Source organism: Pleurodeles waltl, chromosome 9 (genome assembly GCF_031143425.1).
Source record: "Pleurodeles waltl isolate 20211129_DDA chromosome 9, aPleWal1.hap1.20221129, whole genome shotgun sequence".
NCBI lineage: Eukaryota > Metazoa > Chordata > Amphibia > Caudata > Salamandridae > Pleurodeles > Pleurodeles waltl.
Genome location: NC_090448.1, coordinates 157,653,685 through 157,669,619, shown reverse-complemented (window position 1 = coordinate 157,669,619; position 15,935 = coordinate 157,653,685). Strand labels below are relative to the sequence as shown.

General features: G+C 47.1%; 1 protein-coding gene across 1 annotated transcript in view; it reads left to right on the top strand.

Moving 5' to 3' along the window:
- DNAH12 (dynein axonemal heavy chain 12) overlaps window positions 1–15,935 on the top strand; it is a 937,015-nt gene that overhangs the window by 463,887 nt on the left and 457,193 nt on the right. Inside the window, exon 38 of the mRNA XM_069206470.1 lies at window positions 13,286–13,424. Coding sequence (XP_069062571.1) covers window positions 13,286–13,424 — 139 coding nt within the window. The remainder of the gene's footprint in view (window positions 1–13,285; window positions 13,425–15,935) is intronic.

Below are 15,935 nucleotides of genomic sequence, written 5' to 3'. Positions count from 1 at the left end.
GTCGGCTTCGGTTGGGTCGACTCCTAGTAGGTCACGGTCCCAATCAAGGAGGAGGTCGCGGGACCACTCCAGGAGCCCTAAGTTGTCTTTGTCGCACTCAAGGTCCTCCAGACACTCAGGAAGAGGCACAAAAAGAATAAGTCCAAGTGGACTTCTACTTCGCCACGCCCATCAGCTGATAAGTTGGCAACTTGGGAAGAAGATGTATTCTTCCTCCAGCCTGGCTTTGAGGTCCGTAAACACCTCATGCCTATTGGGCCTTTTTTCCTATACTTTATGTGATATGGTGGCACAGGTGCTGCCCCAGGTCCCGGAGGGCTTACAGGACAATCTCTCACAAACTGGTAAAGATAGGGGAGACACAGCCAAGTTTATGATTAGGTGTAGTTTGGACAATTTCATTGACATTGGCCCTTCAAAGTCACACCTGGCTTTGTATTTCTGGCTTCTTGGGGGATGTCCAGGCAAACCTTATGGACATGCCCTTCAGTGGCTCACACCTATTTGGAAAAAAGGCAGACTCGGTGCTTGAGCATTTCAAAGACTCTCTGACTACGGCCAGATTTTTGGGCCTCTCGGTGCCCACTCACCAGCAGTCTGCCTTTTAAGCCTTTTAAGGCTTCGGAAGGGGTGTGGTACATGCCACCCACCAATCCGCCACCATCCTCCGTCAACTCAACATTTAGTATGAGGACGAGGTTCTAGTACTTTCAGACCGAGAGGGTATAGCCAGAGGTCGGCCACCACCCAGCCCCCCTCTGCCACAGTGCCCAAGTCCTCCTAGTATAATTCTGCAAGACCACTTACGTCCAGTTGGAGGGAGGATTCAATTTCATCTCCCTCAGTGGCGGTCCATAACATCGGAAAAATGGGTCTTGCAGATCATACAGAAGGGCTGTTCACTCCCCTTTCAGTATTTCCCTGCCACCATTAAAAGAACAGCTGATGGAGGATAATTTATTCTTGTTCCACGAGGAAGTTGCAGCTCTCTTGGCTTAGGGAGACATAGAAAGTGTCCCAATGTCAGATGCAGACAGTGGTTGCTATTCCTGCTACTTTCTGTTACCCAAAAAGAACAAGGGTTTTTGCCCTATTCTGGATTTACGGGATGTCTCTTCCTAAAAAAGGAGAAATTCAAGATGCTCACTATTGCTCAGGTCTTGTCTGCCCTGGACCAAGGAGACTGGATGGTAGCGCTGGACTTGCAGGATGCATATTTTCACATACCCATCCTGCCGGCCCACAGGCATTACTTGCGGTTCAAGGTGGCCACAAGCACTTTCAATTTACCATGCTCCCTTTTGGTCTCACCAGTGCCCCTTGGGTATTCACAAAAGTGATGGCGGTGGTAGCAGCTCATCTGCGCAGGGTAGAGATTTCAGTCTTCCCCTATCTCGACGACTGGCTGTTGAAGACTCCTAGGCCCCAGGCTCTCATCACCCACCTTTAGACTACCGCAAACCTCCTGCATTCACTGGGGTTAACTATAAATGTACTGAAGTCACTCCTGACTTACTATCAGAAGCTCCCTTTTCTTCAGAGCTGTTCTAGACACAGTGCAGTTTCGGGCTTATCCTCCTGAGCAGCAAGTCCAGGATTTTCAGGTTATGAAACTGATGTTTCTGCCTCTATCCTGGATTTCGGTGAGACAGACTCTGAAGCTGCTGGGCCTCAAAGCCTCCTGCATCCTCTTAGTCAAACATGCCAGATTGCATATGAGGGATCTGCAGTGGGACCTGAAGGTCCAGTGGCACAGCATCAGGAAATCTCACTGGCCCGGTTCAGATCTCGGAGGGAACTGCAAAAGACCTGCAGTAGTGGTTAGTGAACTGTGATTGGGTCAGAGGCAGACTCCTCTCCCTTCCCCAGCCAGATCTCACAGTAGTGACAGATTAGTCACTTCTGGGATCGGGAGGCCATCTGGTAGAGGTGGAGATCAGAGGCTTCTGGTCTCCAGCGGAATCCGGACTCCATATCAACTTACTGGAGCTCCAGGCGATTTGACTGCCATTGAAAGCATTTATTCCTGTTGTTAAAGGGAGAATGGTGCAAGTGTTCACGGACAACACTACTGCAATGTGTAGTGCAGCAAGCAGGGCGGTGTGGGGTCGTGGACCCTTTGTCAAGAGGTCCTGCATCTCTGGACATGGCTGGAACAGCAGGGCATAGCCCTGGTGGTTCAACACCTGGAAGGTTCTCTGAACGTCAGGGTGGACAAACTCAGCTGTCGATGCCTAGCAGATCACAAATGGTGTCTCCACCTGGAGGTGGCGCAAGGACTCTTTCAGCAGTGGAGAGAGCATTGGTTAGATATGTTAGTCTCCGCAGAGAATGCCCAATGTCAGCAGTATTGCGTGTTGGAATTTCCAAGGCGGCAATCGCTCGGCGACGCTTTTCATCATGAGTGGAATTCCGGCCTCCTGTACACCTTTCTGCCTGCCGTTGGAAACGTTTTGTATATTATTGTGCAGAAAGATCTATTGATCCTCTTTCTGCTTCTCTTTCTGATATCCTTCTCTTTATACTATTCCTTGCCCATCAGGGTTCTGCCTTGGATACTCCAAAGGGCTATCTTTATGCCTTATCGGTACTCCTTTGGCTGCCTGATCAGCTTTCCCTTCAAATCTCCCATTGTACATAGATTCCTCAAAGGGCTTGTACATATGTTTCCCCCTTCACCCTTTGTTATGCCTCAATAGGACTTAAATCTTTTCCTGACATTTCTCATGTGTGCTCCCTTCGAGCCCTTTCACAACTGTCCCCTCCGGCTGCTCACCATCAACACAACCTTCTTAGTGACAATAACATCTGCCAGGAGGGCAATGAGATGCAAGCTCTTTCATCTAAGCCACTGTATATTGTTCCCAGACAAGGTGGTTTTCAGAACTCATGCCTCTTTCCTCCCCAAGGTGGTGACCCCATTTCACCTGGGTCAGAATATCACCCTGCCCACCTTTGCTCCACTGTATCCCTCTAACGAAGTGGAGCGACTCCACCAACTGGACCCAAAAACAGCGTTGTCGTTCTACCTTGACCGCACAAAAGAGTTACAGGAGGGTGACCAATTCTTTGTGGGGTACGTGGGAGCAAAGAAGAATCAGGTAGTGCAGAAATGAACCATTCCGCTCTGGGTCGTTCTCTGCATTAAAATCTGCTCTGCTCTGGCCAAGAAGCAGCCTCCTGAGGGCTCATTCCACCAGGGGCAAGGCTGCTACAACTGCGCTAGCATAAGGTGTTCCAGTCCTAGATATCTGTCAGGCAGCAGGGTGGGCATCTTTGCAGATGTTTGCAAAACACTACTGCCTGGACAATCAGGTCCGGAGAGACGGACACTTTGCCCATTTGGTTCTTCAGAACTTCCTAGCATGAGAGGATTTATCCGCAGCCCACTGCCAGGAGGTTATGGCTTGGGTATCTATTCTAAGTTAAGGAATCTACGGCTAGAAGTCTCTATCAGATGAACAAGTTACTTACCTTTAGTAATGCATTATCTGGTAGAGACTCTGTTTAGCTGCAGATTCCTTACATCCACCCATTCCTGCTGAGTTGTCTAATATGGTTAAGGTTTAAGAGCCCTGGTTTTGCACAGACGAACTGGTGGGCCTATCCTTGACTCTGCGCTTATGGCGTGGAAGTTCGTGGGTAAAAAAACTGACATATGCGCGCCGGGGTGGTGCCTTTATAGGCGACCGTAACATCGCAGACAACTACAATGATGCCATGCGGATCCGAATGACGCCACCCGATGGGACACTGCTCAGCAAAAAATTCCAGATTCCAAGGTGACGCCAGGAAATTCTAAGGTAAGGAATCTTCAGCTAGATAGAGTCTTTAACGGATAATGCGTTACCGAAGGTAAGTAACTTGTTCTTTAGTGCTTTGCAGGTCTTCTGGAGGTCCAGAAAATGTTTGGCTGGGGTGTCATATTTATGCCTATCACAACTAGTGACAGGGGATGACTCCTGGATCCTCCCAAACTATTTGAGTAAAAGTTCCTGAGGGCACTGTATCCACTGTTCAGTAATTCCTGTTTGCCCTACTCTTTATTCCTTCAGCAGGTCAAGGAAAGGATCTGCTGGGGTGCTTTGGGTGCAAAAAGTATGCCTTTCACTAGCTAGTGTGTGTGTGGATGACTCCTAGAACCTCAATAACCTTTAGAGTAAAATTTCATGAGGCCAACCTTGCCCATTTTTTCAGTAGGTCCTGTTTGCTTTACTGCAAACAGGCCCAAAATACCATGTGCCAGGACATTTTCAAATGGCGAAAGTCCTCAGCCACACTAAACATGGGCTCTGATGATTATATATGTGTAGGGGAGTGCAGTATGGTAACCACCAGTTTCCTCCTGCCTCTAATGCTAAAGTCCAGCTTAAAGCAGGCACTGTGCCCACAGCAAACTAGAAGACAGAAATCTGGTTGGACAAAGGCAGGGTCCTACAGACTTAGAAAGGGGATACTCAAGAGTTGTCCTGGAATACCGTTTTCTCCCTTTCCATTGCCACAATGTGTTAAATGTAGCTAAAACAGACTTGTGAAGCAGTAGTTTACACTGCAGTGTCAAAAGGATTTCCATGCCCCCCTGCATCCCTGCTTATTCAGGTCAACCTACTGTGTAGCTCCTGGGCCATAATTCATACCTTGTTCCCACCTCATTCAAGGCTGAGCACAGACTGGGATTTGGCAGAGGCTAATGCTAACTAATTAGCGTTCTGGAAGCTCAGGAAGGTAAAAAGTACAGTTCTAAGTTAATTTGTCTTAATATTTATAAATAATTTGACTTCATCATTGAATTGGCGTTTAATAACCATTAAAAGTAGTGGTTTAATTATTTTTCTAGCTGGTCCTTTTCCTGATTTAGCAGTATTAGTATTTTAATCCGCGCTTTAATTTTCTACATTGGACAGTTAGACTACCACAGTGAAAATAGCTTTTTGTGCTTTGTCAATGTATGGGCATAATAATATTTTTTAAATGTTTTTGTTTTAAGTTTCTCTTTCAATTTTCTTCTTTTTATTTTTGTGATATATACTTGCAGCGAAAAATAAACATTTCACCACCTTGCCAGGCCCAAACATATTGACTTTCAGGATGCCTTGTGCTTGGAAATGGGAGTATTTGAAACTATACCCCTGAAGAGTAGATTACAAATGTTCTGTTGTGTGTGCTTGTCCTTAAATTTATTTGATACACTGTGGGCCATAGAGAGTTCCTATCGTGACACAGAAAGGATTGCACTACAAATGAGCAGGAGGAAGAAAATCACAACCATGATCAGTAGTAAAATAGGTGGTATTAAGAGATGTTACACAACAGCATACTTACGACTTTTTGTTTCCATGCATTTAAAAAACCTGTGTAAGCAATAAGAGTGCTTCATCAGCACTGACTAAAAATGAAGTTGTGATAGTATGTTCAACCACTGTTACAGGTAAATAGCTGTTTTGTTTTTGTTGTAATTATTGTTATTGATGTCAGGGATTCCAAGGAAAACAATGGCAGTACAGCCATATACACTCAATGTGGACACAGGAAAGAGGTACAACCGTTAACAGTGACAAATGCTCTTCCAACATAACAATCAAGCAGGAAAAAAAAAAGGGGGATCAACAAAGCCAGCCATATGTCGGAGGTCATGGTGGGAGAGAGTCATCTACAGACGTAGTGAAAGAAAGAAATGGAAGAAGTGAGAAGACGCATAGGGAGGAAAGAGGGGAGCGAAAAGAGGAGAAGTGATGGGTGGCAGAAGCAGGCAGCACCCATGTGTGGCATTGCAAAGGAAAACAGAAAAGGTGGGGAGACAGAGGCATTGTGGCAGAGGGGTAGGGTGAGGGGAGGTTAAGTCCTTCCTCAGGAAGGGATACCATATGAGGAAAAACTGGTCAGACTTGTCTATCAGATTATAAAATGCCTTCCATAGGTGGCAGTCTTGTACATGGCCGTGAGCCATTCTTCATGTGTCAGCAGTTGCAGGAAATGCTGGTGTTGCTGGATGCAAACCTTGGGTGCCATGATAGCAGCGGTGAGCAAGCATCAAGCATTGTGCGCCAGTTGGGGGAGGCCCGCCAGATCATGGAGAAGGATCACTAGGCCCGGTAGTGGCAGGAGCATGTCCTTGGATTTCTGCAGCATGGACCTTACCTCTGCTTAAAAGGGACAGATGGTGGGACAGTCCAGTAAGACATGGACGATGGCAGAAGGCACGTAATCACACCACCAGCAAGAAGGGTGTGGCAAAAGTCCTGTGGCCTGTCAGCTCAATCACGGTGCCCATAATTATCTGGAGGACCTATGCCACTGTTGCCTACTAATTCCCCAACCCATGACACTCCCATGTCATAAGTAGGAAGTGAGGTAGGATCTCACCACACCTTTTAGAGCAGTCCTCCAACCAGGCTGGGAAGAGCCTAAGCAAGCAATACGGCAGAAGATAAGCATGGTGTAGATAAAAGAACTGCGTTAGCTTAAAGCGCATGTTGCCAGCCGGTTCTTTCACCTGGGCTTGCACACGTTCGCACTCACCATCTGTAAGCTGTTTCTCCAGCTCCACATCCCAACTGTTACGAACGGCTGCCATGTCTATACCTCTACCCCCCTTCAGCTTTGTGTACAAATGGGCGATGAGGCCCCTAATAGATCCAGATTCTCAATTTGAGGTGACTGTTAGAGACTCCTCCGGCTCCTCCGTAGAGTCTGTCCAAACTTCCTGTACCATCCATGAGAGTTTGGCATATTGCAAAAACTGGCTAGGCCCCAATTGGTAAGAAAGGCCAGCCTTGTCCATCGTTATGAAAGAGCTGTTCGGGTAGAGTCCCTCACTCTAAAACGGCCACCTACCATCCTTTGAGACATGTCCATCACTTAATGCACTAAAAGGACTTCAACCACCAGAGAGGGAGAAGTCAAGCATATGAGGGCTACCCCGTTACGCATTTCACTGCCATTTACCATACCCTTGCCACCTGTCGCACCACATATGGACAGTCCTCTGGCACCCCAGAGCCACTCATCAGGGGGCTTGAGAATGTCTTCCTCCTTCACCAGTCCAGTAAGGAGCCATTTCTTCCCGTTACCACCCTCTGCGCACCATAAAGCAGCATATTGTAGTGGCACAACCATATAGTACAGCTGCAGAAAGGGAGACCTAACCCGCCCTCGTCAGGGTCCAGTTTCAGGATATCAATTTTAACTCTACTCTTCCTGGACACCAGAAGGCTATTAGGTTCCATGAATGTGGACCTTGGTATTTCACAAAAGGAGTTCTGTAGGACATAGAGGCATCGGAGCAGAAGGGCGATCTTACTCAGGGCCACCCTGGCCATCACTTAGAGCAGCAGTGCATTTAAAAATCTAATGGAGGCTCCCAAACTGTCAAGGACTCGGCTCACTTTTAGTTCATATTGGTGACTTGGAGTATGTGCATTTGGCATGCCCCGATAACAGAACCTCCAAGTTTCCCTGGGGAGCTCCACCTCAGGGATATCTGTTGTTAAGTGGCCTGCCAGTCATTCCAGAAGGAAGAGAATCATCTTTTGTTTGTTAACACATATCCTGGGCACCCGCTGAAAATCCTCCATAATCCCTAGCATCATCACCACCGAGTTGGCCGGGTGGCTCATGTAAATGAGTGTACCATCAGCATACCCAGTCCCAATATGCAAAGAGTTCCCAACCCATGTACCGCAGTCCTGAAGATCTGGCTCAGGCGTAATGCCAGTTGTTCTGTCGCTAGTGCAAAAATGAGTGGGGACAGAGGGCAGCTCTGTCACGTTCCACTTCAAATACAGATGGACTCTGACACTATGTTTCCCATACTAACCTTTGCAGTGGGGCTGACATACAGCAGTCAAACCCAGGACAAAAAACTCAGACCGACCCCATGTGCTCCAATACCTCCCACAGACACACCCAGCTCAGGGATCGAAGGTTTTTCAATGTCTAGGGCCATAAGCTATGTCCCCAAATCTGGATCCGGACTGAATGCATCACATGAGAGAGGTGTTGCAGTTTCATATGGGTTCCCCTTCCCAGCTTAAACCCACCCTGGTTCTCATAGACCAGAGTATTTACAACTCACCCACTGCCAGTAACTCCGAGAGTATTTTTGTGTTGACTCCCAACATTGACAGTGGCCTATGGGACCCTGGATCTCTTGGGTCCCTCTTGGGCTAAGGGACCATGGCAATCAGGGTGTTCCACATTGACAGAGACAATTCACCCCAGCACCAAGCCTCCTGCAGCGTCTCCAGTAGGCAGGGGCCCAGCAGAGCAGAGTAGGTCTCATAATACTGAATTCATCTTGGTCAGGGCATCTACCAGAGGCTACAATTCGTATGGTTGCCAACACTTTCTCAACTCATATCTCCTCCTCCAATTCCTCCCTATGAGCATCTGTGAACCGGGGAACAGCAGCCTTGTCCAAAAAGGCCCTCATTTCACCTAAAGAGTCGGCAGCGAGCCCCCGTACACCCCTACCATGTGTTCCCTCAACAAGGCGTTTATCCCATATTAGCCCACCATAAGGGTTCCATTGTTCCATCTGGGTGAAGTAAAGACAATATTAATTCCTCCCTCTTGAGCAGCAAGGCCAATAGCTGCCCGGACTTGTCTCCCTCCCTGTGGAGCCACTGTCTGTACTCCTGTCTCGCGTGACAGTCCAGTCTATTCCAAAGCTCCCCCACTCAACACTTAGCCTTGAGTAGCTCCCTGCACTCAAACCGCTTATCCCCTGCTCATCTCCGTTGATGAATTATTTCACGTCCCCTCTCTTGTAAGTCCTGTTCTAATCATTGCCTAATGCCCCCTACCCTCCACAGGCACTGGCCCCGCGCCAACCCCTTCAAGGTACTCCACTTCGTACCCCTGCGTGCTATCAAACGCCATCTGGACTCCATATACCCTGTCAGCACCTCCTGGATCTCCTCCCTATGAAATGGGTCTTGCAGTGCATCTTGGCAGAGATGCCATAGCAGTATACTGGGGAGCTGTCCACCCAGCCCATACATAAGAGGTACATGTTTTGAAAGGAACCAGACCTGATAGTGGGCGTCCTCTAAATAAATACCACCTTCTTCTGACACCAGGAATGTATCTACTCTGCTGTATGCCCCATGGGCATGGGTGAAACAAGAAAACTTCCTAAGGTCCAGTGAAGCGCCCTTGAGATATCCCTGCAGTTCACCCGCTCTATTGTTTTACTATAAGTTTGGCTGTCGTGTTAGGTTTAGTTCCTATCTAAGGAGGGGTATCTGTCCTGCTGTCTGTCTCGCACACAGTTGAAACCCCTCTGCCCAGTGGCATCCCAACGTATGGGAGTAGCTCCCCCTCCACTCTACCAAAAAACTCCTGATCATCGACATTTGGCTTATACACATTTTGAAAACATATTTCCATCCCATCCAGAGAGCCGTACACCAGAACAAATCGCCGCTCAATGTCTGCCTTGAAACTGAGAAGTTGAAAAAGGACATATGATGCCATCCAAATGGAGACCCTTCTAGCCTAGCTCGAATAAATAGAGGAGTAAAGTTGTCCCCTCCATTTCTTCTACAGTTTCTGCACCACCCCTCCAATAAGTGCATTACTTGTAGCATTGCAAGGCACACCCTCAATCTACGCAGGTAGGCATTCACTCTGTACTGCTTGACAAAAGGGTTCAGGCCCTATGCATTCCAAGTGACCATACACGTGTGCCTAGACTTAGGGGGTCATTACGACCCCGGCGGTCGGCGTTAATATGGCGGTAACTACTGCCAACAGGCTGGCGGTACTTACCGCCACATTATGAAATTAGCGGGTTGGCTTAAGCCAACCTGCCAATGTATCACTCCGACCGCCACAGCGGCAACAGCCACCGGGCTGGAGATATCCATCTTCAGCCCGCCAGTCATCATTGTTCCACCTCCAGGATTATGAGCCCGTCTACCGCCATGGTTTTCGTAGCTTTCTTAACCCCACGAAAACCATGGCGGTAGGTACTATCAATGACAGGGAATTCCTTCCCTGTCACTGACAGGGGTCTCGCCCCTTCCTCTCCAGTCACACCCCCCATGCCCTCTACCTCTCCAAAGCCCCCACACCTTCCCTACATTCACGCCCCCTTCACACACACACACACGTATACACACACCCCTTCCCACATGCATCCACGCATGCATACATCCATTCACACTCACATCCGCACACACTTTCATACATACACGCATTCACATAACACAACATACACGCGCTCACACCTCCATACATGCACACATGCATTCAACACTCAACACACACCCGCATCCACACACACACAAACATTCACACACTCCACACACACACACACAACATCCCCAAGCCCCCTCCCCTGTCAGAGACCCGACTTACCTGTGTTTAGGGGGTCCTCCCCCAGGAGACGGGACGGGACGGGGCGTTGCTGCCACCAGCAGAACGCCGACAGGCTGTATCATTGGTCATAATACGGCTGGTGGCGGTCTACTGGCGTGGCGCTGCTGATGGCAGCAACACCACCTTACCGCCATCCGCCGGCATGGCCACAGCTGGATTTCTGCCATTCTTGTGGCGGAAATCCGTCTGTGTTCATCATACGGCGGATGACTGGTAGCCACAGCGATGGTCTTTTGTCGGCTGTCGCCACGGCTGTAGGTGGTTTTTACCGACAATCTCAAAATGAGGGCCATAGTCTTCTAACTGCAGACCCTCCCCCCATATTGAGCTCAGACTCAGCCCCACCATAACAGGCTATCTGCTCGTCCCCTAGTTTATGAGCCTAAGTATGCTCAGGACACTTGCAGAGTGTGGGTAAGCTACTCCTTTTACCCCCCAGAGTAATGTAAAGTGCATTGTGGGGGTGAGCCATGCTCCATAGCTATCCAGCAAATGATTAGTCCAAAGCACACTCTGACCCTGAACTGCCCTCTGCAGGAAGCTCCCCTCATACCCCACTTTGGTTTACCAAGCCTCACACTGCCCCATAATAGCAGCACGTGCAACCCACTACTCAAATCATACACAAGAACTAAGAACAGAAAAGGGGGGGACAAGAAGGTCCAGCATGCTGCACCTCACATTCAGCATCATTCCAGCTAGGCAGATTATCGCAATGAGACTCTTAACACATATTAGTACATCTTACAACATTACCCCTCTAGAGTAATAGCATCCACAGCACCCTCCACATGCACAAGGTGTGGCCATGCTGATCATTCCAGGAGCAGTAGGTCCACTCTATTCCACCTGGCTGGCAGCACAGTCAATTGTACACAGCCCACGTCAAAGTTTTATATCCTAGCCAACTCTCTGTTCTCTACTATCTAATTTCATCACTTCCCCGATGATCCATTCCAGTGTCTCCATTGTGGCCTAGGTCAGGTATCTCCAGACCTGGATGATGGGAGCCGGCTGTCTCCCCCGATCTCCAGCCAGTCCCACACATCCTCTGGTTTTGTGAAAAAATGGGACCATCCCTTGTGCAGGACTTTCAGCTTTGCAGGGTAAAGCAGCATGTATTTTAGGCCCATGGTCCTCATATTTTTACACCTCCAGATGTTTGTTGCAGCTGCTGCACCGGTTGCGTATAATCCAGAAAGATCTGGATAGTTTGGTACTTGAGAGCAGGATACCCTGACTGTCAAACGCCTGCAGAATAGCGCCCCTCTCTCTGTAGTTAATGATCTTGGCAATTAGTGTTCTCCGCGGTCCCCCAGCGATGGGGGAGGCACCAGCACCCTGTGGATGCATTCAATCACAAAAACCGGAGATAAGCTGGCCTAATGTATATACTTTTGGATCCACTGCTTTGGGAACAGTTTAGGAGCGGCCCCCTCCTCACCCTTGTGGAATCCCACAAAGGGCAGACTGCAGCTTCATGAGTATCCCTTTGCATCCTCAGCATGCATTTCAAGTTTCTGCATTTGTGCTGTGAGGCTGGCAACCATCATCTTGAGGGCAACCACTTCCTCCTGGAGTTTATTTGCTTCCTGTCTGGTTGCCAGGGATCAGGCAGCCGCCTTTCGTAGATCAATCCGAACCAAATTCACATCCATAGAGACTGAGTCAATTTTAGCTTGTAAGACAGCTCTGAAGGCCTCGATCACCGCGAACCCATGGAGCCCATCTTCAAGTCTTAACTAAGCTCTCAGTTGGGATCACAGGCATGGGGTAAGCAAAGTGTGCCTACTGTCCAGTCAAATCCTTGTGCCTCAGTGTGGCCCCCCAGTACACAGCAGTGGCATAGACAGTTTCTGTCTGGGAATAGAGGACACCCAATCTCCCCTCACATGCTGAAATCAGGATAGTGTTGGTGGAGGTGGGTTCACTTACATGGAGCAATCAGTTTGCTCTTCCAGGGGCCCCACTTTGGTGCCACTCCCTCCAAAAGTCCACCATATGGACGGGGCCTCTGTCTCTCCAAAGTCCTCTGCTGGGGTCGCCTTGCTGCCCAGGTGAAGCACTCTGTCAGCAGACCCCAGGACAGCCCTCCCCCAGCTGCTGCTATGCTCCTGGTCCCTGCTGTGCAGCACCGGTCGTAACCTCTGGCACTAGAATGGGTGTTGCCACCGCCGAGCAACCCACCTGCGGCTCAGTGCGTACACCTCTGTCCTCCAGTGCCCCCCAGTTTGGCCAGAACTCTCGTCTGGCGGGGGTCCCCCTCCACTGCTCCAAAATCCATTCGGGGATAGCCCATGGACCTCCATCTCCCCGCTCCTTCCTCCCGTCGGCCGTCTCAGCTGCACTGTGCTCCCCCGGCACACCTCCAAAGGATTGACGTGGTGAAGTCCAGGCCCAGCGGCAATGCTGACTCCGAGCAATCCTCTTCCATGCTTTTCGCTCCTCCCCAGGTCATCAGGCCGCACTCTGAACTTTATCAGTACATAACATACATGCAGCCCCAACCATTTGGAATGCATTTAATAAAAAGATTTCTGGGGCCCCTGCTTTCAGCTGGAACATTTTAAAGCTAAGAATCAGCAGAGTAGACATCAGACCCAACATAACTACTTATTTGAAAATATATTATCTTAGCTGTTTAACATGTAATTTGACAAATTGCTAGGCCATTCTTGGGGTTAGATATTTTCTTTGCATTTTAATAATACAAAGGCTCTAATTTGCATTGTATTTGCTATATTTTTGTTTTTAGTAAAGTTATATTGCATTCCTTTTTACATATTAAGCACTTATTTTGTACCAATGTGCAGTCTGTATTGTACTTCTTTTTTTGTGATTGTAGTGTTATGTACCGGAAGTTTGGTATTATGTTAATTAATTGCTGCATTTCTTTTTAAAGCCCATTACTGTTAGTGGGAACCACTGGTACTGGAAAATCAGTTTATGTGAAAGACAAACTAATGAACAACCTAGATAAGGAACACTACCTTCCATTTTTCATTAACTTCTCTGCACGCACCAGTTCTAATCAGATCCAGGTCAGTGGATACAAGTGTGTTTTAATTGTTCTTTCAATATATTGCATTGTATAATAGCCATTTCAGAATCCTTGTACATGTGAAAAAACCATATTGTACCATTCACTTTAATGCATTCATTAAAAATCAAATCACTAAACTTTCATAATTTTTGATAGTGTGTAATTGAGCATGCACAGGTAAACAGAAGGAATACATGTGTGTGTGTACCATGGGCAAGTGACTAAAATCTACTAAACAGTCATTAAAGAGACAAAGGTTCCTAAGAGTGGTGGAAACAGACTGTTGCTACAAATCTACAGGAAGAAGATTGGCACCTGAAACACCAACAGATATTTCCAGATATGTTCAGGATTATGTACCTGCCAGTTAACTGTTTTGCCATTAGAAAATTGCACCAAATGTAACACCCTCTAATCATGACTTAAAGGCACAGTGGTGTGTTACAATCAATTGCCCACATATGCCTTTCAAATCCTAACTGGTAGAGTTGATATTAATATGGTTATATTGACTAAATTCTACTAAAGCATATGGAGTACAAAACTGCCAATTTGCAGCCTAACAAAGGGTCTGGAAAAGAGCATACCTCTGTTTACTGTGGTAGTTACTAAAGTAAGCTCCTGAGCAGTTGCCTGTTGTTTACTTGTTCCATGGTCAAGAAGTACATTGGTTACCTATAACAAATAATAATACCACCATGGACATTTATAGAAAGATTTCAACAACAAATGGAGTAATAGCATTCTGTAACTTAGATGGCTTTGTACCAACTGGTAAAGTGAGATCCACTGAGAATCCCCATTTGAGCGATGGGCTCCAATGCAGAAGTGCAGCTTGCTTTCTGCACAAGCCATACAGCCAAAAATGGTGAAACTTTAAATGGTTGACTGATGTAAAGAGGTCTAAAACATGTAACCTGTTTGCAAATAGCTACATGAGAATGTAATATTTTCATAATTTGTTAAGTATTCACCAGAATATTTCCTTTAGAAAAGCAATAGTCCCCACAGAGAAACCGCAAGTTTAAGAACAACTATTCTTTTGTTTTCATTTTCTAGTTTTAAAGCTTTCTGTCTTCCACTGCTTTTAAGCAGTGTATTGCTATTTTCAAGTAGAGCAAAGCCAAAGCTGTAAAATGTCTTGGTCTATCTTCTGAATCAGTAATGTAATGTTTCAAAGGAAACCACTGTTTTGCTTTATCTGATAAAGATTTCTAGCCTCAGATTCCTTACTTAGAATCTTTGCCAGGCATGAGCCTGGATCCGGAAACTTTTCTCCAATAGCACGTCTGCGAATCGGAAGAGGTTGTCCCGCAACTCCAAATTAAAGTCATCCACTGGATGTGTTGTCAGCAAAGCCAATATAACCCCCCTCGTTGATGTGCCAATGTCAGTTCCTTCTTTTCCTCGCTTGCACAGTGGATCTGGTAACGGTTAGTCAGGAGTTTTCATAATTGGAACAGTATGCTTCTTCCTGTCCATGTCTTTGGCGTTCAAACCCTGTGTGTCCTGTGGATGACAAATGTCGGTTATGGAACCCCACTCAATTTGGATGTGGTGCCTGGGTGAGAACGATTATGCTGAAAAATGCGACTCCTGTCGTCAACTTTGGACAAAAGCTCTGCAGAAGCATCGCATGAAGCTTCTGGTGACCGGATGTAAGAGCCATTCCGGACTTTCTGTTGTCTAAGGTCTCCTACTCGTACTGATGTCCATTTGCATGCTGTTCTGCTTTCCTGCTCTTATCTCATGACCGAGCTTACAGAACCTCTCTGGAATGCACTTCTGAGTTTAAAGAAGACATTTATTATTATTATTACTTCACCACGAGGTTCCTGAAAGACAAAATTAGTACATTGGAAGCACACGTTCAAAAGTAGTTGCAGCAATGAAAGCAAAATATATCAAAGTACTTCTCAGTTGCAATGCACACAGCCAATACATGTGATTATATTATAGCATAACTTCAAAGCAAAGCATAAAAGTCAAAATTGCATCACCGTAGGGCTGTAGGGCCTATCCCTATGCTTCATCTTTCTGAGGTCTGCAAGTTGATGACTCCGGTTCAACTGCGAGAAAGAGATTTTCTACCCAAACGGGAGACAGGCAACTGACGTCTCGTTCCTGTCTGAAGTCAAGATAGTCTCAATCTAACTCTGCTGTAGTCTAGAGCCATCCTTAAAAGCAAACTCAGTGTGAGAACCGAAGAAACTTGGAGAGTGGCCAATTCCCTGAGCCTCACTCGTTCTCAGACTAGATTGAGAGGTAAACACAAAATCTACGTGCTCTTATCAGCTAGGGTCTGGTGTGAAACAGCTTGGAAAAACACAGCTCATCTGCAGTGTCTCAACTGCAATGTCTTTCTCCACGTTAAAGCCAATAGGCAGCTAACCTAAATATCAAATGTAATGTCTAATGCCATGTCAAAGCCAATAGGCAGCTAAACTGAATACAGAATGTAATGGCTAATGCCATGTCAAAGCCAATAGGCAGCTAACCCAAATACCAA